Below are 22,676 nucleotides of genomic sequence, written 5' to 3' on the forward strand. Positions count from 1 at the left end.
TGGGCACGTCTTCAATAGCAGGGTCCTGGGCCTCTTCCTCCCCCTCCTGAGCATCGGGCTCTTGGGAATGAACTCTGGGATGACACACAGTGGGTGGCCGCGTGCTGCAGGGAGCCTTGGGGCACCTGCAGTCCCCGCCACAGGAGGCAGGAGCCCTGGGGACACAGGACAGCCCCTGCTGCCACACAGGGGCCTCCCTCCTGCTGGAGGCCGTGCCCCCCACTGGGGGCCTGGGAGGACCACCCCTAGGATGGAAGGTTTGCCTGTGGTTCCCTGAGGTCCCCTGTGGCTGGTGACTCCGCTAGCCACCCGGGGTGAGTCCCTGACTGTGGCCAGGAGGGTGGGACAGGGTGAAGACGGATCTTCCAGTCTCTCCAGATGATGTCCAAGAGCAAAGCCAGCCACTCTCCAGGCTGCCCGACGGGCGGGGACACTGGAAGCCACCAGGCAGACACACTCTCCCGGCGAGGCCAGGAAAGGGGCCTGGAGGCTCTGCCTGGGGAGGGAATTCGAGCCTGGTCTTCAGCAGCAGGGGTGAGCATGACTACATGAGGCCAGCCCCAGGACGCACACGCCCTCCGGCTGCCAGCAAACCCCAGAGGTGCCTGGTGGGTGCTGCAGTGTGGGGCGAGGGCAACAGTCCTGAGCATCAGTGACCCCGCGTGAAGCAGGCTGGGGCCATGGGGACACTGTTCTGAAACCTGGGCTGGAGAATTCTGTTCTGCATCCTGCCAGCTGCAGAGAGGCCGGAGCTGACCCTCTCCTCTCCCTCCATGTGGCCAGCCGGCTGTGAGGCGAGTTCTGGCCACTCCACACCTGCCCCACCCCCTCGCCTGGTCCAGGCTGTGGAGGCAGCTCTCCAGGACATGAGGGCGGGAGAGCCGCGTGTCCTCCAGGACTGGGACATTTCCCTGAGGCTAGAGCCCCAAGGCCACATCTCAGCTGAACACCTGCAGCCCACATGGGGCCACGACAAGACGCCAACAGCAGGGTGGCTGAGTGCCACGTAAGACTTTATTTATAAAAACAGGCGAGAGGTGGGCGTCCGCAGCTGCCTCTGCCACAGAGGGCACAGATCCAGGGGGCAGCAGGGGCATGGTCCAGCGAGGGCTGGCAGAAGCGGAGCCCCTGCCCGCAGGGCCTTCTCCAGCTCCCCGAGGCAGGTGGCTTCGTCTCTGCTGCCGGCCCCTCCCGAGCCTCCCGGAGCAGCAGAGTGGCCTCCTGGGCCTGGCCTCAGTCGCCCTTGGGACCAGGGCAGCCGTCGCTTCTTCCCGGATCTCGCGGAGCTGCCCTCCGGCTTTGGCCTTGGCCAAAGGAGAGCTGGCCGAGGGGCGCGAGCTCTGTCTGCTGGGAGGGAGCGAGTGCGCGGAGGGTGGTGCCTGTCCTCGGCCCAGGGCGTGAGTCGCTGGGGTGAGTTCATAGGGCTTCGGCACATGCAGGGCGGCTGTCCCGGCAGCCTGAGGAGGATCTCTGTAGAAAGGCACGTGAGTCGCGCGGGAGTCCCAGTCCTCGGACACCCTCCCTTGGCAGAGCTGCCCGTCCTGGGAGGGTCTGTCCCCGACATGGTGGCTATGGCCGCAGGCGCCAGGCCTCCCCTGTCCCGGGCACATGGCCCAGCCTGCCCGGGGGGTAGGTGGCGCGAGGCAGTCCTGGCTCCAGCCCGGGCTTGCCCAGGGCTCCCCAAGGTCCACCAGTGCCCATGTCCTGGACAGCGGCTCTGGGGGCAAGGTCAGTGCTGCCCGTGCTTGATCCAGTTCCTGATCATCCACTTCTGCCCTGAGCACCTCTGCACCACCAGCCGGAGCCCGAAGTTGGCGTCTTTGGACATCTCTACCTCTAGGCACCGGCCCGTGTCCCGGCTCACGATGGGGCCACTCTGCGGGGTGGGGAGCCGCGTCAGACGGGGCACCCAGGACAGGGGGTAGCCCTGGGCCCACGCTGCCTCACATGGACACCAGGAAGCCCCCGGCCCCCTGGTCCTCTCTGCTGCCCGCATCCCAGCCAGCCTCGCTGCCAGCCTGCCCTGCTGTTTTCTGGGGTCCAAGGGGTTCCAGGAAGTGCAGGGGGCCCCGAGCCCATGGCCCATGCCCCACCTGGCTGCCCCAGAGGCAGCTGCAGCAGGGCCGCTCACCCTGGCCTCACTGCCACCCCTACCCCACCCCCGGGGCCTCTAAGGCAGCTCTCAGGCAGCAGTGAGAGCTCCTTCCCAGCCAGTGGTCCCCAAGCCCCTGGGGGGACAGCAGAGCCCCTCACACTGTCATGGGGTCTGTGCCCAGCGGGAACAGAGGTACTGGACCTGCAGGTCTCCACAGGAGGCAAGCGGGGTCAGCAGGGCTTGGAGGACACATCTAGCTGCCCTGGACCTGGGCCCGAGAGTGTCAGGCTCAGAGGGTGGCATGGTGTGGTGAGGGGAGGGAGCAGGCCCTGGGCTCAGAGACCCTCAGGAGCGGGATCTGAGGGAAGGAAGGATGGGCAGGGTCCACTCCTTCCTGGGGGCTTGGGAGGGTCAGACTTGGGCATCACCAGCGCAGTTGGGTCGAGTGCTGGTTCTGCAGAGCTCTGTGGAATTCCAGTCTTGCCTCTTGAGACCACCAGCCAAGGTGAGACACTCCAAATCCCTCTGCCCAAATCCTCCTGTCCATCTCCTGGGCCTGGGAACCCGGGCAGTCAGGGCTGGAAGTGGTAGCGCTGTACTCTGACCCCTCTCTGGCTGTGTGACCCTGGGCCAGTCACCCTCCCCCACCCACCCTGTGCTTTGGGGCTCCTGGAGAGCAGCTGATCCAGGATCCCTGCCACACTGCCCTGGTTTCATCCTCAGGCGGCCCTGGAGGTACATGAGCCTGGGGTCTCAGAGGCCACTGACCTGCGTGAAGTCCCACAGCCGCTGTGCCGGCCTGGCCACATCTTCACACTTCTTCAGGGTGGGCGTGCGTCCCCGGCCATCATCCACCAGGCACTTGGAGTCGGGCAGGAAGGCCGTGGAGCCCAGGGGGCCCAGCTGCAGGAGGCCGTCAGCACTGTACCGCACCAGCTGTGAGGATGGACAGAGCTGTGGGCAGCACCCAGGACCCCGAGGCCTGGACCCAGTCCCCAGTTGGGGGGATGGTCAGAGCTGTGGGCAGCACCCAGGACTCCCGAGGCCTGGACCCAGACCCCAGCTGGGGGGATGGACAGAGCTGTGGGCAGCACCTAGGACCCCTGAGGCCTGGACCCAGACCCCAGGCCTCAGCTGGGGGGATGGATAGAGCTGTGGGCCCAGCACCCAGGACCCCCGAGGCCTGGACCCAGCACCCAGGACCCCCGAGGCCTGGACCCAGACCCCAGGCCTCAGCTGGGGGGATGGATAGAGCTGTGGGCCCAGTACCCAGGACCTCCGAGGCCTGGACCCAGCCTCCAGGCCTCAGTTGGGGAGATGGACAGAGCTGTGGGCAGTACCCAGGACCCCTGAGGCCTGGACCCAGCCCCAAGCCTGCTGTACATTAGGCCCTTGGTGTCTGTTCTAGGGCGTCCCCCTCCCAGGAGACACTGTGGTGGATGTGAAGTGACCATAAGGGCCCACCTCTGCAGGCTGTGCAGAAGGCTCTAGGGGAGGAGGGGACGTCACCAGGCTCGGATGCCAGCTGGGCATCAGCTTTTGGAAGACAGCATGGGTGGACACTGGGGAGGGTTGAGTGGACACGACCAGGCCTGGGGAGTCCAGGTTGCTTGTGTCCGGCTCAGGCCTGGGATCCGTGCTGGTGGCCAGTGTGCTCAGAAGGAATCCAGCTGGGCTGGAGGAGGGAATGGAGGACACCCCAGCCTCCTGAGCCAATCCAATGGGCAGCACTGCCAGGCTCTGGGGGTCATGGAGGTCTTGGGGTTCACTGAGGGAGACGCAGGGGGCATAGGCAGCCAGGGCAGGGGCCAGACCGGAGTTGGGCAGGGGGAACACAGGAGCACGGGGAGGGGCTCTGGTGTGCTCAGCTTCCTGGTTGGCAAAAGTGCCCGTGGACACAAGTGGGGACCTGTCACACAGACACTTCTGTAAACGGGGGACCCAATGGAAAAACTAAGACAGATGCGTGGACCAGGAGACCAACCAATAATAGTGAGGAGCGCGGGGACAGGGGGAGATGAGGAGAGGAGACAGTTCCAGAGACCACAAAAAGAACAGGCCAGGACTCCCTTGGGACTCCGGCTCCAGTCCCCTGCTCCTCAGAGAATTCTGTCTCTATGTCTGTCACTTTGCCCTGAGCCTGCTGCTTGCCTGCTGTCCCTGCTCTTCACTCCTTTGCTGAACGGAGACTTCAAACCCAGCACCCCTGGACGGTAGCCACAGGACACCCCAGAAGGCCTGGGCAGGTGGCTGAGAAGATGTAGGTCCTGTGCCCAATGCCCACCTCCCTGCCTCTCGGCCCCACCCGCCCTGCTCCCGTGGGGGCCAGAGGGAGGAAGGAGGAGGAGCCCCAGCTGGGCCGAGGCTGCCTGGCCTCTGGTGGCCGGACCCCGTGCCTTCCCCATGGTCCTGCAATGAGGATCCATCTTGGGTCTGCTTCCCGGGAACTCTGATCAGAGTCCTGGCCTCTGTGGGGCTGGACACCTGAGCCCAGGCATGGATTTGGGAGACAGAGAGCCTCCCATGGTCCCAGCAGGCTCCACTCCTCCCGAAGGACATGGCGGACGCTTCAGGTGAAGGCAACTCCGTGTGCCCACACCCTGGGACCGTGGTTAGGGGTGTTTGTGTAACACGCCCCCCAGGGAGGCTTTCTGCAAGAGGGCAGAGTGACAGCTACACATTCCACACAGAAGTCAGCTGTGTGTCCTCAGCAAGCCCCTTGGCCGAGCCTCAGTGTCCTCCACAGCAAGCAGGCTGTTAGGACGGCCTTGTGCACAGGGCTAGCATGGGACGTGGCATCAGAGGGGGGCACAGCAGGCGTGTGTGTGGGCTGCATCTCTGGGCTCCTGCTGTTTTCTCCTGAGTGCACAGGTACACTGCCCAGGCGCGTCCTGTATCAGCTGCTCCTGCCTGGCATGACAATGTGGCATGTGACCTTGACCCCCAGCGGTAGCTCTGTCCTCTCCTTCTGGACATCGGGGAATGGTGAACATCATGGAGAGGAGCCTTCCAACTTCTGAGGGAGGTCACCAGTGGCCATGAGTCCTGCTCTGGCCAGCCAGCCCTGGCCAGCACAGCTGCCAGCCAGTGAGAGCCCTCTGGGAGTGACCCTCCAGGCTCAGCCTTGGGAACAGGAGAGCCACTTGTGCAGGGCTGGGCAAGGGAGGCAGGCCCAGGCCCAGGGGTTCTGACTTCAGAGTGTGGCCTCCAGAATGGCAGGGGTGGGGGTCCTGTGGCCCTGAGCCAGTGCAGCTTCTGGTCCTTGGTCACAGTGGCCCCAGGAGACTGAGGCAGCCTGGTAACGGGGTCTGGGGACTTGAGTTAGCTATTCCCTGGAGTCCTGCAGCCTCAGAGAACTTTGGGTTGTGAGTGACCAACAGACTGAGATCATTTTGCAGAGGAGAACGTGGGCGGCCATGTCCTGCTTGAATTGGGTGTCAGTTCTCCAACTCTCCAGTGAGGCTTACCACGGGCCCAGCCTCCCCATCCACCTGGTCCCCGTCTGCCCGCTCTCTAGGAGTGGGAGGTGACTTATGCCCATGGCCCCACTGTCCTCTAGTGGCAGAGGGCTCAGCATGGGCACTGGGGCATCACGGGGGGGGGGGGCCCACACCTGCTGACCCCGGATTCTGCCCGGCCCTCCAGCAGGGCTTTGCTCCCGGCAGGAGGGTCTGCTGCTGGGACCTGGCCAGGCCCAGGGGCCACCTCCTGAGGTCCTCACTGGCCAGAGGGTCTTCTACACGTGTTGGAGGCCCCCAACTGGACTTGCTCAGCAGCCTCCTCTGGGCCTCCACGCAGGTCTGCTTTGCCGTTAATCAAAGCTGGAAGCTGAAGTGGCTGGGCCTCCTATCCAGAGCTCCAGGGAGGACAAAGGAGGGCAGCGCACGGAGCTGGTCACACCCATGCGCCCCCGTCAACTAGCACCAGCTCAGGGTGAGGGCTGGGTGGCAGGGTCCCTGGACCTGCCCTGGGTGGAGCTCTGTGCGGAGGGCTCTGGGAGGGCTGAGGGTCATGCCCGGAAAGCCGACCATGGAGTGGGATCCATCTTCAGCACTGAGACACCCAGGCACATCGTCACATGCAGAGGGTCATCTGTGATGGGACCCTCAGGCTCTCTCTTGGGTCAGAGTCACCTGGGGCCATGATGAGCCCTGGCTGGGATCTGGCCAGGTGCAAATGGACCTGGGGCTGCAAGGCCAGGGCAGGTGCTCAGGCAGAAGTAAGCACCCTCAGTGTCCTGTGGTGTTGATGGGGACCCTGAAGCATAGAGGAGTCCCCAAGGCCTGCCTGACCCAAGCCTTGTCCTTAGTTTACCCATCTGTTGCCTTGGGGGGGCGGGGCTCTCGGGGTCCCCAAGCTGCTCCAGGCCCTGAGCTGGCCCCAGCAGCCACTGTGTGCTCAGTACCTGCCCCTGCCTGCAAAGGGCTCGCTGGGCCTACCTGGGAGGACATGCCGTGGCAGGGGTAGAGGATGGCCCGGTCATCGTCCTCCGCACCCTGGTCCAGGCAGTAGCCACTGGCCTTGCTGTTTCTCACCTGCCACCAAAAGCCACAGGAGGAACCCAGGGTCACCGAGGAGGATCTCCAGGCCAAGGTAAGGCTGCAGGAAGCCCCCCGCCCCCATCCTCAGGTGGGGCTGCTCTGCAGCTGGCTGTCCCAGGACAGGCATGAGCCTGACACCATCCTCCCCGGGTGTGAGACCCACCAAGGCCCAGGGCTGGCCTGAGGCCAGGTGAGGTAAAGGGAAAGAGAGCAGAGGGGCCACAGGCTGGCCAGCTGTCAGGGGCACGTTGACTGTTCCTGACACAGTCCTACATGCTGGATGGAGACCTGGGCTGTGCCGCTGGCTTCCCATGTCCCTGTGCTGTGTGACCACAGTTCTTCCCCAGGAGGCAGAGGCTCAGCCAACGGAATGCAGCAGAAGTGAGCCCGTGTGGGTTTGGAGCCCATGAGCCGTGCGACCTGCTCTGCCTGCAAGCTGGGCAGGCAGCAGCAGCCAGCCAGCCTCCAGCCCGCAGAGCATGCCCAGCCAGGATGGGCTCCGCCCCCACCCAGCAGAACTGCCCATGGCCTGGACCCTGAGCACCCTCAGACACCTGGAGTTACGGGCCACTGCTCCCCAGAGTGGTGCAGGTTTTACCAGCAGAAGAAGCAGCCACAGGGGTAGGTGGTGAGGGGACTTGACAGTGGGAGGAAGTGGGCAGGACAGAGCACAGGAGAGGCCAGGAGAAGTGCTGCCTCCCGCCATCCCTTCAATACCCAGTGCCCCCCAGGGAGGCTCTGGGCCCCGAGGGACTGGGTCAGATGTGGGGTGGGCCGGGAGCTCTGGGACGGGTAGACAGCTAGGACCCCCAGCCAGGGGGCTAGCCCAGGGCCAGGATGTGCTCGTTCTCTCCGCAAGGAAGAGCCGGGCTCTGGGGAAGCTGAGGAGCTGGGGGGAAGCTCTGCTGCCTAGTGCAGGGTGGGAGGCCGCCCACCATAGCACAGACCGGGGAGCGGCAGGACCACAGGGCGCCCCCTGGCTTTGGAGAGCCACAAGGGTCTGTACACCAACAACAGTGGGACGGGGTCTTGGTGCCGCTCAGGTGCCGCTCTCTGGGTGAGTCTGGGGCCATGGTACTGTGTGTGTGGACCAACAGGGCTGTGCTGTGTGGTGCATGCGTCAGGTGACAGTCATGACATGGCACAGGTGCCTGGTGCACAGGGAGGTGCCCTGACAGCTTCACACACAGCTGAGGTGTGCGTGGTGCCCTGGAAGCTCTGTGTGTGCACACGTACACCTCCATGTGTGCACTGTACTCGTGTGTGCATGCTCAGCGTGCACCAGCAGGGTTTATGCACATGCATGTACATAGCATGTGTCTGTGGGAGAGTGTAGGCATGCAGCACACAAGTGTGCACACACACTTGTGTGAGTGCACTCTCACAAATGTGAATGCACTCATGCACACATGTTCATGTACGCAGATGCAAATGCATTTGACACACACACCGTTATGTACACACACAGGCATCTGAATACATGTGTGCATGTACATGTGTGTGCCCTGTGCACATGCATGTGAATGCAGGTGTCCCTACCTATGTGAATGTGTGTGCCATACATCTCTGTGTGTACCTGTGTACATGTTTCTTCACGTGTGTGCATTTCTACAAGCAAGGATCGGTATGTGTTTTCATGTGGGCCAAGTGTGTGTGACGGTCCCTGTGTCCCTTAGTGTCTGGATGCCCCAGTATACAAGTGTGCAGGTGGGGGCATGGGTGTGGGCAGTGTGCTGGGGTACCGTGTCAGGTGTGGGGGGACAGGGCATGGCGGTGGGGTCAGGTGGGCCCTGCGGGGGGAGGCGGTACCTCTCCGTACGTGAGGGTGTTGTTGTAGGTCCTCATCTCGGGATACACATTCTCCAGGTACCACTTGAAGCTGCGGCATTTCAGCCTCTGACGCAGGGCCAGCCTCTCGGACACGTCCCCGAAGTCCACCCCTGGGTTCTGCGAGGCAGGAGCAGGTGGGGACATGTGAGTGCCAGGCCTCCTGAGACCCCCCAGGGCAGTCCTGCTGCAGTCTCATCTGGAACTGGCCTCCTGCCCTCCTGTAACCCACAGAAGGTCAGCCTGGCGGTCCACACCCTGCATCCAAGGTCCAGCCCTGCCAGCTCCTGGGAGGGCTCTCGAGCCTGCTTCTTTTTGGTCCCCATCCTGGTGGCCTGGCCTTGGGTTGCCTAGATGGCTGAGATGTCCTGAGATGGAAGGCAGGGCTTTGGCTATGCAGTGTGAGCCTAACCTCTGGAGGGCTGGACACAGGCTAGCCTCAGGGAGGTCACCACATCCAGGTGGCTGAGCCCTGGTTAACATAGCTGCCCCTGGCTGGTTCCAAGCTGCCCTGTGCTGTAGAGCTGGGGCCAGTTGCTCTGCCCAGCTTGGGCATCCTCCTATTGCCAAGGACCTGAGGTGCCATGGGGCCCATGCTCTGTGCAGGGAGTGGCCCTCAGGAAGGTGGGGTGGGCTTGGGGGAGCTCTGCCTCCAGGGCCCCATCTGGGCCAGCAGGTTGGGGCGAGGGTGGACTCAGCCAGGATGCTGGAGCCAAGTCTGTCATTTTGTGGGTGGTCTTAGGACAGTCCCTGCCCTCCTGGGGCCACAGTCCTCGCACCCTTGCAAGCTGAGGGTGAACCCAAGACACATTCCACCCTCGTAGGACTGAGCCGCCTCCTGTGGAGGGGCTGGAGCCCAGGAGGCCAGCCCCCTGCTCTGCCTACGTCCTGCCCTTCCCAACCTGGAGGGACATGGTCACACTGGACTTTCTGCATCAGTTTGCGACAGACCACTGGCCTCATGGTTGGCAGGAGCCCTCCTTGTCTCTAGTATTGAGGGCTATTCTGATGGCTTCCTGGTCTGTGGGGCTGGAAACGGCTGTGGGCAGTGCTGACCGGGCCGTACCGGATCGGGTGGCTTCGGCAGGCCTGTGACCCCACACAGCCACCAGCTCCCAGTAACACAGCAGAACAGCGCTCTGGGAGGGTTCCCTGGGGGCTGTGGGGGGCGGATGCTGCCTGGCAGGCAGAGGGCTGGGCCAGGTGGTGTGGACGGGCAGGCAGGGCTCTGGTGGACAGCATCTACTCAGTGTTTTTGAGAGGGGCTGCCTGGCCAGGGTGGCTGTCATTGCAGCACTGGGAAGGCTGAGGCAGAGGACCCCTCCTGCCCTCCTGACCCCTGGCCCTGGGACCACTCTCTACCTAGACTATCTACCAGGGCCAGTGAGGACGAGGCCCTTTGCCAAAGTCCCCTCCCTGCCCAGGGTGGCCGCAGGATGCCCACGACCCCCACTGGCCCTGCTCTGACGGGGCCCTGAGGAGTCCCACGAGGCCCGCTACCCCCCGCCCGGGCTCACGGTCATGGGGATGTTCCAGGCCATGTACACGTGGGACTTGAACTCATCCATCCACACCTCCGCGGCCCGCAGAGCGTTGCGCTTGGCGTAGTAGTCGATGTCGTTGTTGTAGGGCTTCTTGGTGCGCTCGATGTGGGCCACGCGGGAGCAGGGCAGCACCTCCATGCTGCCGCCACACTGCCACACCTGGGCGGGGACCCCGTCCCCAGTCCCCTGTCACCACAGGGCACACCACGGAGGCGCCTGCACTGGGCCCTGGGTCCCCAGGGGCTTGGCCATAACTGGTTTCAGGGGAAGGTGCCCAAGGGACAGCCACGGGCAGTGGTCCACCTACACAGGCCTGGGTGAGGCTGTGCCCCTCAGGCGTCCCACCCAATCTGACTTCTCTGCGTAGTCTCCAATTGCCTTTTTGTATTCCACTCACCCCAACATTACTGTCCCCTTTTCTGGTGGCCTCTCCCACTCCATTATGTGCCCTGTGCAGGGGATCCCCGTAGCACCTCTGCCTGCCCACCCCAGGCAGCCAGAATGACCCTGTGAGCCTCTTAGAAAGAGCCACCAGCTGTGCAGATGCAGGCACTGGCACCCAGGTCAGCACTGCCCCAGATCGGAATCGTCCACACCCTTGCTTCCTCTGCCTAGAGACACCTGTGGTCTCATGCCCAGGGTGGAATGCCCTCTGCCTTGTTATTCCCTCATACGGGCTCACTCTGGGCCGCAACCTTCAACCGTCCTTGTCCCCCTGAGGCTCCACGTGAGTCCCTCCCATGCTGTTCATGCTGTGCCAGCCAGCTGGTGTCACCTGCACTGGGCCCCAGATGCTGAGGTGCCTGATGGAGCTCTCTGGGGGCTTCTGCTGAGAGCAGCGTGTCACTCTATAGCCTGGGCCTGGGTATCCCCAGGAGGACACAGAGGTTGAGGGGTGGCAGTCGCTGTTGGCTTGTGTCCTGAGGACTGGACTGTGCTGTCCCCTGCCTTCAGATTGGACTCAGACTGGGCTCACTCCACCAGCCCTCCTGGGGCTTCCATCTGCCAGCTGCTGGGCTGGGGACCCCTGAACGTCCACACTGTGGGCTAATCCCTGTGACACCCACGTCCTGGTTCATCTCTGTCTGCATTGGTGTCCCCTTCCTCTGATTCTGCAGAGATTGCGACCCGGTCCTGACACACCGCCCCCACATCTCTGCCCCACGGTGTGTGTCCTGAGCCGCTCTCTGCCACTCATCCACCATGACATGCTGCCTCACCCCAGGGCCTGAGCTATGGAGTTGGCCATCCAGGGACTGAACCTCTGGAACTGTGAGCCCCAAATAAACTTCTCGTCTGTGTCACTCTTGTGGGATCTCTTGGTCATAGTGATGAAAAAGCTTCCTAGAACTCACAGAGTGAACTGGGACCTGGCCCAGGCCTCATAGTCTCAGACCCTCTCTATATCTGAGTCTCAAATGTCCACCTTTCCCCCCAATACTGGGACCTAACCTAGAGCCTCACATAGGCTAGGCGAGTGCTTTACCACTAGCCACATCCCCAGCCCCCACCCTGTTCTCTGGTATTAGGGACAGAACTCAGGGGCTCCACTGCTGACCCCTGGCACTTTTATTTATTTATTTATCTTTTGAGGCCAGATCTGGCTATGTTGCCCAGGCTGGCCCAGAACCTGCGATCCTCCCGCCTCGGCCTCCTGGACCTCTGGGATCACAGGTATGGCCCATGCCTGGTGGTCTGTCATTTTTTGTGACATCTGTCATTGGATTTGACCCACCTCAGACTTGGAGGGCCTCAAGAGCCTTCCCTGGTCACCTCTGCAAAGACCTCAAAGGTCACAGCACAGGCTCCTGTGTGTATCTTTTTGGGGCCTCCAGCCAACCCAAGGAATCTCATCCCAGCAGAGCCAGCACCGCGGGCGGATGAGGACCCCAGGTGACAACCGAGAAAGGCCTTGAGACACTGCCTGGCAGGTGGAGGGCAGGAGGCGGAGCATGCTCAGCCAGAGGACCCTGAAGTCAAGAGGCGGCTGACCAGAAACAGCAGGATCAGAAAGACAGTCGCCCTGTGTGGCTGGAGCCAGGGCCGCAGCTCCCAGGCTCCAGGGGACATGAGGCCCAAGGAGCCACAGCCGCGCCTGTGCACCCAGCCAACGTTCGACAGGGCTACGTGGAGGGTCCCGCCGCCCACAGGACAGCATCTCCATGAAGATGCATTCCTCCGGTGCGAGAGCAGGTGCCCAGGGAACCTGCCCACGGAGGACACCTGCTGCGTGTTCAGACCCAAGGACCCCCACAGCGCTGGCTCCTTGGATGCCTGCAGTTCAGTCCCATGCGTGACAGGTGGGAAAACTGAGGCAGGGAAGGCATGGATTGCAGGCTGACCAGTGGAGGCAGGCTCCAGATGCAGGTCTGGGGTCTTTGAAGGTCCAGGGTCTGCAGTGGACTTCTGAGCAGAGCTGGCTGGCGGGGCTGCATCCTCCCCCATCAGGACCTGCATTACCTCAGGCACCAACCCTGGGCCTCTTGAAGTGGCTCTCAGAGCAGACACAGGCCCAGCACCCCCATCCTCTCCCTTCAGCCTGGACCCAGGCAGAGAGAAACCCCCTTCAGAGAAACCCCCAGTGGAGGACACCACTGTATCTCGGGGAGGCTGGCTTCGCTGCCAGGACCTCACATACCTCCCCTCTTGGGAGAGTGGGAAAAACTGCCCCAAGGCTAATAAAGCCCTCCACCCCCAGGGGCATCTTGGGGCCAGCAGTGACCCTTAGAGTGGGGGACGGTTCGTCCATCACCCCAAGCAGACCCCAACCTTCACAGCAGAAAAGAAGGCAAGTGGACTACCACCCTGGCTGGGCTCAGCACTGGATTTTGTCTTGACCTTTATTAAACCTAATGGACAGGGTGGAGCCACTCCCCCTAATTGGCTCAAGGACTTTCCTCATTAGAGGACTCAGCTGGCCTTCCTGCAGCCACAGAGATGTAAATTGGCCCTGAGACCACAGAATCACTCTAATTAGGCTAAATGGATCTGAAAGGCTGCATGGGCACCCTCTTAGAATGGGCCGGGAGCAGCAGCCAGTGTGGGGGGGCAGGGCGCAGCCTGGAGGGTCCAGCAGGCGCAAGGGGCTGGAGGCCTCAGCACGTGCTGTTCCCTGGCCACAGCCTGGGTCTTGGCCAGTCTGCCCTCAGCCTTGGCCACACATCACCGCCCTGGGGGGAACACTGTGGCCTCCATGTGAGCCCATCACGGGAGTGTGGCCGGGGCTTTCCCTCTGCTGTCCTCTCTGAACCTGACACCCACATGCCCAGCACATAGAGGCCAAGGGACTCAGGAAGGATGCAAGCTCCTCCCAGCCTCCCGCCCTGAGCTCGGACCTCGCACTCGGAACCTCGCGCTCTGCAGGGAGCCCCTCTCAGAGGATCCTTCATTCATGAACTGTACTGGGCACCAGGGCAGGCCCCAGGGACACGTGGCAAGGGAGGGGACACGGACCGTGAAAACAGGAAACTCGTGAGGCTTTGATGGCAGAGGAGCATGTGGGGATGCAGTGGGGCCGTGGTGCGGTGCTGGGCAGGGCAGGGTCCAGGGCGAGGTCCAGTCAGGCCCACAGGGCACCTGAACCCAAGGGGAGGGAGGCTGGCTGAGAGCCCGCATGGGTTGCCACCATCCCCACTTACTCTGGTGGCCTTTCAGCTGCCTCTGCAGGTGGCTGTCCAGGAGTTGCCTGGTGCCCAGGGGACCGAGCCCACTGCCCCCACCCAAACTGCCAATTCCAGGGCGCTTCCCAGGGCTACCAGCCCCACAGGCACAAACAAGCCCCACCAGGCAAATCGCAGGCCCGCCCTGGGATGTGGTGCCAGGCAGAGTGCCCACTTCTGAGAGGCCTGGGGAGGTGGCCCACGACCCCCAGAGCCCAGCTTCTGTGGGGCCTGGGGAGGTGGCCCACGACTCCCAGAGCCCGGCTTCTGAGGGGCCTGGGGAGGTGGCCCATGACCCCCAGAGCCTGGCTTCTGAGGGGCCTGGGGAGGTGGCCCACAACCCCCAGAGCCCCTGGCTTCTGTGGCACATCCGACAGGGCAGAGGACATGGAGCAGAGCCCTGCACAGGAAGAGGAGCCAGGACAGGGACCTGGTGCTGCGGTGGCTGGGGTGACATTGAGCGAGGCCTGTAGGATTGAGCAGCAGACACCCTGAAAGCTGGAGGGACCCAGCAGAACCACGTGGAATTGATTGGGGGTTCAGCCACCTGCTCTCCTGGAAGGCTCTCCCGGAAGGCTCTCCCTGGGAGCCAGCAGAGCCAGGTGTCCACCGCCTCTGCCAGGCATGAAGAGCGCATGCTGCCATCCTGGCCCTGTGCCCAGTCCAGCCCCACCTTGCAGAGCCGCAGAACCCCGGCCGGGCCCGCCAGGCTGCTGCCCCTCAGGCATGGAGTGCACCGTCTCAGCAGCTGGTCTCTGGAGTCACAGAGCTGGCAAGGCCAGGAGGTGGGCAGGAAGGGAGTGGGCAGTGTTTGTCCAGAGCCCCACAATCCCATGCATCCCACGTCCTGCTGCTGCCTTGCCTGATGTTGGAGGGACGCGGTTTCCACAAGTTGCCCCAAAACCAACAGCAAGAGGCAAATCAGGACTGGCACCCTCCAGAGGGAAAAGAGAGAGCCGTCAGGCCACCATGGATGGGGACAAATTGAGTCCCATTCCCACACTTCTTCTGGGGCCGCCACAGCAGGTGGGGGCTGGGGAGACGCAGCCCTGTCCCCTGCTGCAGCCACCACCAGGGTCACCAGGCCAGACTGCCCACTGCCCCTCAGGACAGAGCCAAGAGGGCCCCCAGTGCTCAGTTCAAGTATAACAGGCCTTTGATCTGAGTGAAGGTCAGCCTCTCCCCAGCACTGATTTCAGCCCCAGGGTCATGGCCAGATTTGTGTATAAAGTAGCCGTGACAGTCCCCACAGCCAGGGAAGCCGGACAGCCATTCTCAGACCCAGCGTGCAGAGCAGGGACAACCTGGAAGGTCAGGGAGGATCAGGTCAGGGACACAGCTGCACTGTCAGCAGATGTGCAGAGAGCTGCGGTCCTCAGGAAATTTATAGAACAACTGTACAGCAGGACCCGACAGGAGCGTCTTAAATCAGCTGTTTAATATTAAGCAACATGCTGTGGAGAACAGGCACACCCAGGGAGCTCATGGAGATAAATCCCAGCCCTGTTAGAAGACTATGTGCTCCGAGGCACTGGGTTCGATCCTCAACACAACACAAATGTAAAATAAAAAATATTGTGTCCACCTAGAACTAAAAAATAAATATATAAAAAAGAAGACGACTGCATGCTAAGGGAGCAGAGTGTCTGGGGACCCACCCCAATGCAGGATCCCCTCACTATAGGACCCACCCCAATGCAGGATCCCCACACTGTAGTATCCACCCCACTGCAAGATCCCCTCACTATAGGATCCACCCTACTGCACGATCCACTCACTATAGGACCCACCCAACTGAAGGACCCTCTCACTATAGGACCCACCCCACTGCAGATTCTCCTCAGTATAGGATCCACTCCACTGCAGGATCCCCTCACTATAGGACCCACACCACTGCAGGATCCCCTCATATAAGACCCACCCCACTTCAGGATCCTCTCACTATAGGACCCACCCCACAGCAGGTTCCCCTCACTATAGGAACCACTCACTGCAGGATCTCCTCACTGTGAGACCCAGGCCACTGCAGGATCCCCCTCACTATAGGATTCACCTCACTTAAGGACCCCCTAACTATATGACCCTCTTAATGCAGGATCCCCTCACTATAGGACCCACCCCATTGTAGGATCCCCTCACTATAGGACTCATGCCACTGCAGGATCCCCTCAATATAGGATCCACCCCACTGCAGGACCCCCTCACTATAGGACCCACCCCACTGCAGGATCTCCTCACTGTGAGACCCAGGCCACTGCAGGATCCCCCTCACTATAGGATTCACCTCACTTAAGGACCCCCTAACTATATGACCCTCTTAATGCAGGATCCCCTCACTATAGGACCCACCCCACTGCAGGATCCCCCCCACTATAGGATCCACCCCACTGCAGGACTCCCTCACTATAGGATCCACCCTACTGCAGGATCCCCCTCACTATAGGACCCACCCCACTTCAGGATTCCTTCACTATAGGACCCACTTCACTGCAGGTTCCCCCTCACTATAGGATCCACCCCACTGCAGTATCCCCTCACTATATGACCCTCCCAAAGCAGGATCCCCTCACTATAGGACCCACCCCACTGCAGGATCCCCCTCACTATAGGACCCACCCCACTTCAGGATTCCTTCACTATAGGACCCACTTCACTGCAGGTTCCCCCTCACTATAGGATCCACCCCACTGCAGTATCCCCTCACTATAGGATGCACCCCACTGCAGGATCCCCTCACTATAGGACCCACCTCACTTCAGGATCCCTTCACTGTAGGACGCACTCCACTGAAGGATCCCCCTCACTATAGGATCCACCCCACTTCAGTATCCCCTCACTATAGGATGCACCCCACTGCAGGATCCCCTCACTATAGGACCCATCCCACTGCAGGATCCCCTCACTATATGACCCACTCTACTGCAGGATCCCCTCACTGTGGGACCTAGGCCACTGCAGGATCCCCCTCACTATAAGATTCACCCCACTGAAGGACCCCCTCACTGTATGACCCTCCCATTACAGGGTCCCCTCACTATAGGACCCACACCAATGCAGGATCCCCTTACTACACTGTAGGATCCCTCACTATAGGACCCACCCCACTGCAGGATCCCCTCATTATAGGACCCAACCCACTACAGGATCCCCTCACTATAGGATCCATCCTACTGCAGGATCCCCCTCACTATAGAATTCACCCCACTGAAGGATCCACTCACTATATGACCCTCCCAATGCAGGATCCCCTCACTATAGGACCCACACCACTGCAGTATCCCCTCACTATAGGACGCACCCCACTGCAGGATCCCTTCACTATAGGATCCATCCCAATGCAGGACCCCTCACTATAGGACCCACCCCACTGCAGGATCCCCTCACTGTGGGACCCAGGCCACTGCAGGATCCCCCTCACTATAGGATTCACCCCACTGAAGGGCCCCCTCACTATATGACCCTCCCAAAGCAGGGTCCCCTCACTATAGGACCCACACCAATGCAGGATCCCCCTCACTATAGGACCAACCCCACTTCAGGATCCCTTGATTGTAGGACCCACTCCACTGCAGGATCCCCCTCACTATAGAATCCACCCCACACTGCAGTATTCCCTCACTATAGGATGCACCCCATTGCAGGATCCCCTCACTATAGGACCCACCCCACTGCAGGATCCACTCACTATAGGATCCACCCCACTGCAGATCCCCTCACTATAGGATCCACTCCACTGCAGGATCCCATCACATAGGACCCACCGACTGCAGGATCCCCTCAGTATAGGACCAACCACACTGCAGGATCTCTTCACTGTAGGATCTCCTCACTGTAGGACCCACCCCACTGTAGGATTTCCTCACTGTAGGACCCACCAACTGCAAGATCCCCTCACTGTAGGACCCACCCCACTGCAGGATCACCTCACTATATGACCCATCCCACTGCAGGATCCCTTCACTATAGGACCCACTCCAATGCAGGATCTCCTCTCTGTAGGACCCACCCCACTGCAGGATCCCCTCACTGTGGGATCCAGCCCACTGCAGGATCCCCCTCACTATAGGATTCACCCTACTAAATGACCCCCCTCATGATGTGACCCTCCCAATGCAGGATCCCCTCAGTATAGGACCCACCACACTGCAGGATCCCCTCATTGTAGGACCCACCCCACTGCAGGATCCCCTCACTGTAGGATCCACCCCACTGCATTATCCCCCTCACTATAGGATCCACCCCACTGCAGTTTCCCCTCACTATAGGACCCACCCCATGGCAGGATCCCCTCACTATAGGACCCATCCCACTGCAGGATCCCCTCACTTTAGGACTCATCACACTGCAGGATCCCCTACTCTAGGATCCACTCCACTGCAGGATCCCCTCACTGTAGCATCCACCCCACTGCAGGATCCACCTCACTGCAGATCCCCTCACTATAGGATCCACTCCACTGCAGGATCCTATCACATAGGACCCACCAACTGCAGGATCCCCTCAGTATAGGACCAACCACACTGCAGGATCTCCTCACTGTAGGATCTCCTCACTATTGGACCCACCCCATTGCAGGATCCCTTCATTATAGGACCCACCCACTGCAGGATCTCCTCACTGTAGGACCCACCCCACTGCAGGATCCCCTCACTATAGGATCCACCCCTCTGCAGGACCCCTCACTATAGGACCCACCCAACTACAGGATCCCCTCACTATAGGACCCACTCCACTGCAGGATCCCCTCACTATAGGACCCACCCCACTGAAGGACCCCACCTCACTATAGGACCCACCCCACTGAAGGACCCCACCTCACTATAGGACCCACCCCACTGCAGGATTCCCTCAATGTAGGACCTACCCCAGTGCAGGTCCCCCTCACTGTAGGACCCACCCCACTGCAAGATCTTCTTGCTGCAGGACCCCCTCATTATAGGATTCCCCCTGCAGGATCCCATAACTATAGGATCCCCCACAGCAGGATTCCCATAACTATAGGATCCCCCACAGCAGGATCCCCTCACTATAGGATCCCCCACTGCAGGACTCCCTCACTACAGGATCCCCCCCCCCCCCCCGCAGGGCTCCTGGTCATTGCAGTGCTCACAGAATCCACAGTGGCTAGTCTGCCTGGAGGACCAGGAGAGTTCCTTTTTGCTGAGGTTCCCCTGCTTCCTGTCTCTCCACCCTGCAGAATGGCCAGGTCTCTAGACAGCCCAGCATTCCCACCAATATTCCTTGGCCGGAGCCAGAGCAGTCAGGGAGGAGGGAGAAAGTGCCTGTCTCTGTGCACCTCAGGCTTTGCTGGGTCTGCGACAACAGGAGGCCTCCTCTTAGGTCTCCCATTCCCCTCCCTCGCACCTACATGGCAACACCAGGAGGCCAGTGCCTGCCCTTGCCCCACCCCAGCTTCCCATCCAAACAGAAGAGGAAGCCCCTTCCCCCAAACTCAGCTCCTGAGGTCTCACACATGCAGCATTCGGGGAAGCAGAGCCGGTCCCATTCATTGGCTATCCTCCTGACACACGCAGGTCTCTGTCTGAGTCGCAGTTTCTTTCCATTTTTCATCCTGCTCACATGGCCCCACCCAGACCCCACTCTGACCCTCAGAGTCCACTCTAGCTGCCTGGCCACCCGGTATCCTCCCCTCTTTTCTCCTGCTTCCCATCAGAACTGCCAAGGAAAGTTGATGCTTCAAAGAATCTGCCAGATGAAGCCCCTGGTTCCGTTTTTACAATGCAGTTGAGGAGGAGTCTAGCTTTGTGACTTAACACTGCACAGTGCTGGAGAACTTAATGCACGTGCAGATGGTCCTGAGAGGCCCAAGGGCCCTGAGATTCCCCACAAGGTAATTTTCAGGCACTCCGAAGTCTTAGAAAGAAAGGAAAGTATGTTTCATTTGTAAGGGTCACTTTTAAAAGGTTCACAGGAATTCAACCACCCTCAGGCCGCGGCAGGGTGCTTAGTGACAGTGACGTCTGAGGGACTCCCCGAGTTCATCAGACCGGGGGCGGTGGACTGCTTCGCTGGATTCACAAACATATTGTGATCTTCACACTCAACTTACAGTAAGCAGGTTTTGAAGGCGGCGACTTTAATCGACTCTAAGTGAAAACTTAAATCCCAGCCCTGAATACTCTTCTCTGTGAGTAGAAGCCCCGTGGGCAAAACAGAATGCTGAAGGAAGGAAGCCCCCAAACCCCAAATATACACCCAAGAAGCACCAGTCCAGCACAGCCTCGGACCCTCACCCCACGGGGCCCACGGATGATGCTGGCTGACACTTGCTTCGTCCACTCGATGGGCTCCTTGGGAATTTGCTAAGACCTGGGAGAAGTCACCACAATCTTTTGTCAGGGTGGGCAGCCCCTCAAGCTAGCCATGGTGACACTGAGGGCCTTGGGCATCAGGTGAAATACGTGAGGCTGGATGGTGGGACATGGATGGTGTGACCTGGTGGCTCAGGGTCCACACTCCCTGCTGGCCTCACATGCAGCTGGAGGGCAGAGGAGGCAGCACCAGGACCCGTTGCAGCCAGGAGGGCTGGGTTCCTGTGACTCTAGGTAGAGGCCATCTTTGCTGATCCTTCCTTCCTCCTGCCAGGGTTGGGTCCCTCAATAAGCAGAGCCCTCCTCCCTACTCTCCTTCAGGGCTCCTCCTCCTCCCTCTTCCCTACTCTCTTCTAAGGCTCCTCCTCCTTCCTCCTCTCCTTGAGGGCTCCTCCTCCTCCCTCCTCCCTCCTCTCCTTGAGGGCTCCTCCTCCTCCCTCCTCTCCTTTAGGGCTTTCCCTCCACCCTTCTCCCTCTTTTCCACAGTTCCTCGTTCTTACAGCTCTCCATTCTCCCTGCTGTTCTCCATCTGGGCACCCATCATTGCAGAAGCAGTTGCTAAGAAGTCAACCTTCCTCATTGGAATGGTCCATGCCAGCAGGCCACATCCCCGTGGGCGTTACTCCCAGGTCTTCTATTCTGTCCCACTGGAGTTTTGGACTTGATGGGCCATGGCTCTTTGGGGTTGGGAATAAGAGGCTGTAGGTCTTTTGCCCTTATTTTTCTCTCAAATGCATGCTGGCCATTGGGCAGCCTTTACCTTCCACGTGAATTCCAGGATCAGCCTGTCAGTGTCTATAAGAAGGACTGCTGGGGTTTGGATCGGGGCTGTGTTGGCTCCATGGATGGCTTTGGGGAAATGCGACATTTTAACATCATGAATCCTGCAGCCCATGAACATGGTATATCTATTTAGTCCTTTGAAAGTTCTCCCAGCAATGTTTTCCTGTTTTCATTGTACAGATATTCCACAATTTTGGGGCTAGATTTATTCCATGTGGCTCTAGGTTTGAATCCTATCACAAAGGGCATTTTTAAGAAGTCCAGTTCCTGTGCAGCCAATGCCTGGAGAGATAGCTGACTCCACACTGGACCACACTTCTGCCCCATCTTTCATCTGCCTGTCCCTCCTCCTGCTCTCCATGTTGGAAAGTCAGGCTCTTCATGCTGTTGGCCTCTGCTCTTTCCTGTTGGCTAGGAGAGGTGACCTTCATGTGCCCTGTATGTGGCCATGGAAGATTTGCAGGAAGGCAGCTTCCACCCCAATCCTCTGTACTCAGTGGGCTCCCTATTGGCCTCCTCGACTCTGCTTACCACCCACTTTCTACACAGTAGCCCAGGCATCCCTTTTAACTAACCCTCAGATCAGTCCCTGGCTTGTAACCCTCCAGGTCTCCCCACTGCGATTAGAATGGAGTCCAAGTCACGCCTGGGCTGCCCACCAAGGAGGATCCAGCCCCGCCCACATCTTTGCTCTTCTCCTTCCTTTTCCTCATCCTGCCTTGCTGGTCCTATTTCTTGGACACCAGGGGAAGACCACCCATGACCACTCTGCCCTCACAGGAGCTCCCCTCAACCCCCAGGCCCCACAGCCTTTGGACCTCTGCTCTCGGTCAGCAGGGCGGGGGGGGGGGTGCTTCTGAGCTGAAGGTCAGCAGGCACGTGGGAGCTGCTGCTGCAGAACAAACAGCCCCACTCGCCACACAAAATGACTACTTGCACCAAGATCCTGGGTTCCGTGGTGATATGTGGGAAAAGGGCACAGTGGGGGCACCTCTTCTTGCTCCACAATGCCTGGCCTGCGGGAGGACAGGGGCTGGAATATGGAAGGTGCTTCCATCCTTTGGCTGGCTGGGGCCACATCACTCCCTGTTCTCTACAGTCAGCATGGGCTCCAGGCCTTGTGTCCACTGTACTTGGAAGCTAACCAGACCTGACCTCTGGAGGGAGGACTGTCCGTGCCACAAGACATATGTGGATGACAGCTGCCCTGGGAAGTGCCATCTGCTGTGACTTACAGTGGAAAACTCGACGGTCTTCATGGCTGGCGCGTTCCCTGGTAGAGCCAGAAAGAGCAGCCAGCTCCGGGTCAGTGACCCTGGTGTAGGTTATCAAGCTCCAGCTCACAGTGCACCAGGGACCTGAGGCCCAGGGGATCAGCTCCCCTCCCATCTGTCCATGTATCCACTCGGCCTGGCAGGGGGAGCTTACTTCTCTGCCCCCCTTTCCTCTTGTGCTGGTGGGTGGTGTTTGCAGGCCCGGCCACTGAATCTGTTCAGCCTCCCTTTGTTATAGACCCTTCTCCACACATTCCACGGTGCTACCCATGTCAGAGGCTCCACCCACAGTGGGGGGACTCAGGGACTGCTCTCTGTGGCACTGGAGGCCTCTCTCTCTGCCTTTCTCTCAGGCTCAGCGAGCTGGGACAGGGCTGTCCCCATGTTTCAAGCGCTCCAGTCTCTGGGCTGGGGAGAGGCCAGCAACGTCCATCATCCTGGCTGCCCTGCTCCTGCTGGAGGGACTGTGGTGTGGCCCTGGGTCCTCAGGGAAGGTCTGAGCTCCAGCATCCCCAGGCCCAGGCCAGCCAAGGCCCAGACTCACAGGGCTTCTCCGGGGACATCCTTGGCACTAGCAGCAGCTGGCACACCTTCCCTGGGCAGAGCCTGGAGGCCCTGGGG

The 22,676-nt window shown here is 60.5% G+C and overlaps 1 protein-coding gene across 2 annotated transcripts in view; it reads right to left on the reverse strand.

Annotated features, from left to right (window-relative positions):
- Positions 1–1,026: 1,026 nt before the first annotated feature.
- Positions 1,027–22,676, reverse strand: part of GALNT9 (polypeptide N-acetylgalactosaminyltransferase 9) — a 61,456-nt gene continuing 39,806 nt past the window's right edge. Inside the window, exons 7-11 of one of the 2 annotated variants that reach the window (XM_081287708.1) lie at positions 9,981–10,166; positions 8,446–8,583; positions 6,535–6,630; positions 2,864–3,031; positions 1,027–1,470 (exon numbers count right to left, since the gene is read on the reverse strand). In XM_081287708.1, coding sequence (XP_081143834.1) covers positions 1,417–1,470; positions 2,864–3,031; positions 6,535–6,630; positions 8,446–8,583; positions 9,981–10,166 — 642 coding nt within the window. In that variant the 3' untranslated portion in view covers positions 1,027–1,416. Of the gene's footprint in view, positions 1,877–2,863; positions 3,032–6,534; positions 6,631–8,445; positions 8,584–9,980; positions 10,167–22,676 lie in introns of both variants that reach the window. The other variant, XM_081287707.1, reaches the window with a different exon arrangement.

The sequence above is a fragment of the Spermophilus citellus genome (assembly GCF_964194105.1).
Source record: "Spermophilus citellus genome assembly, chromosome: 3".
Lineage (NCBI taxonomy): Eukaryota > Metazoa > Chordata > Mammalia > Rodentia > Sciuridae > Spermophilus > Spermophilus citellus.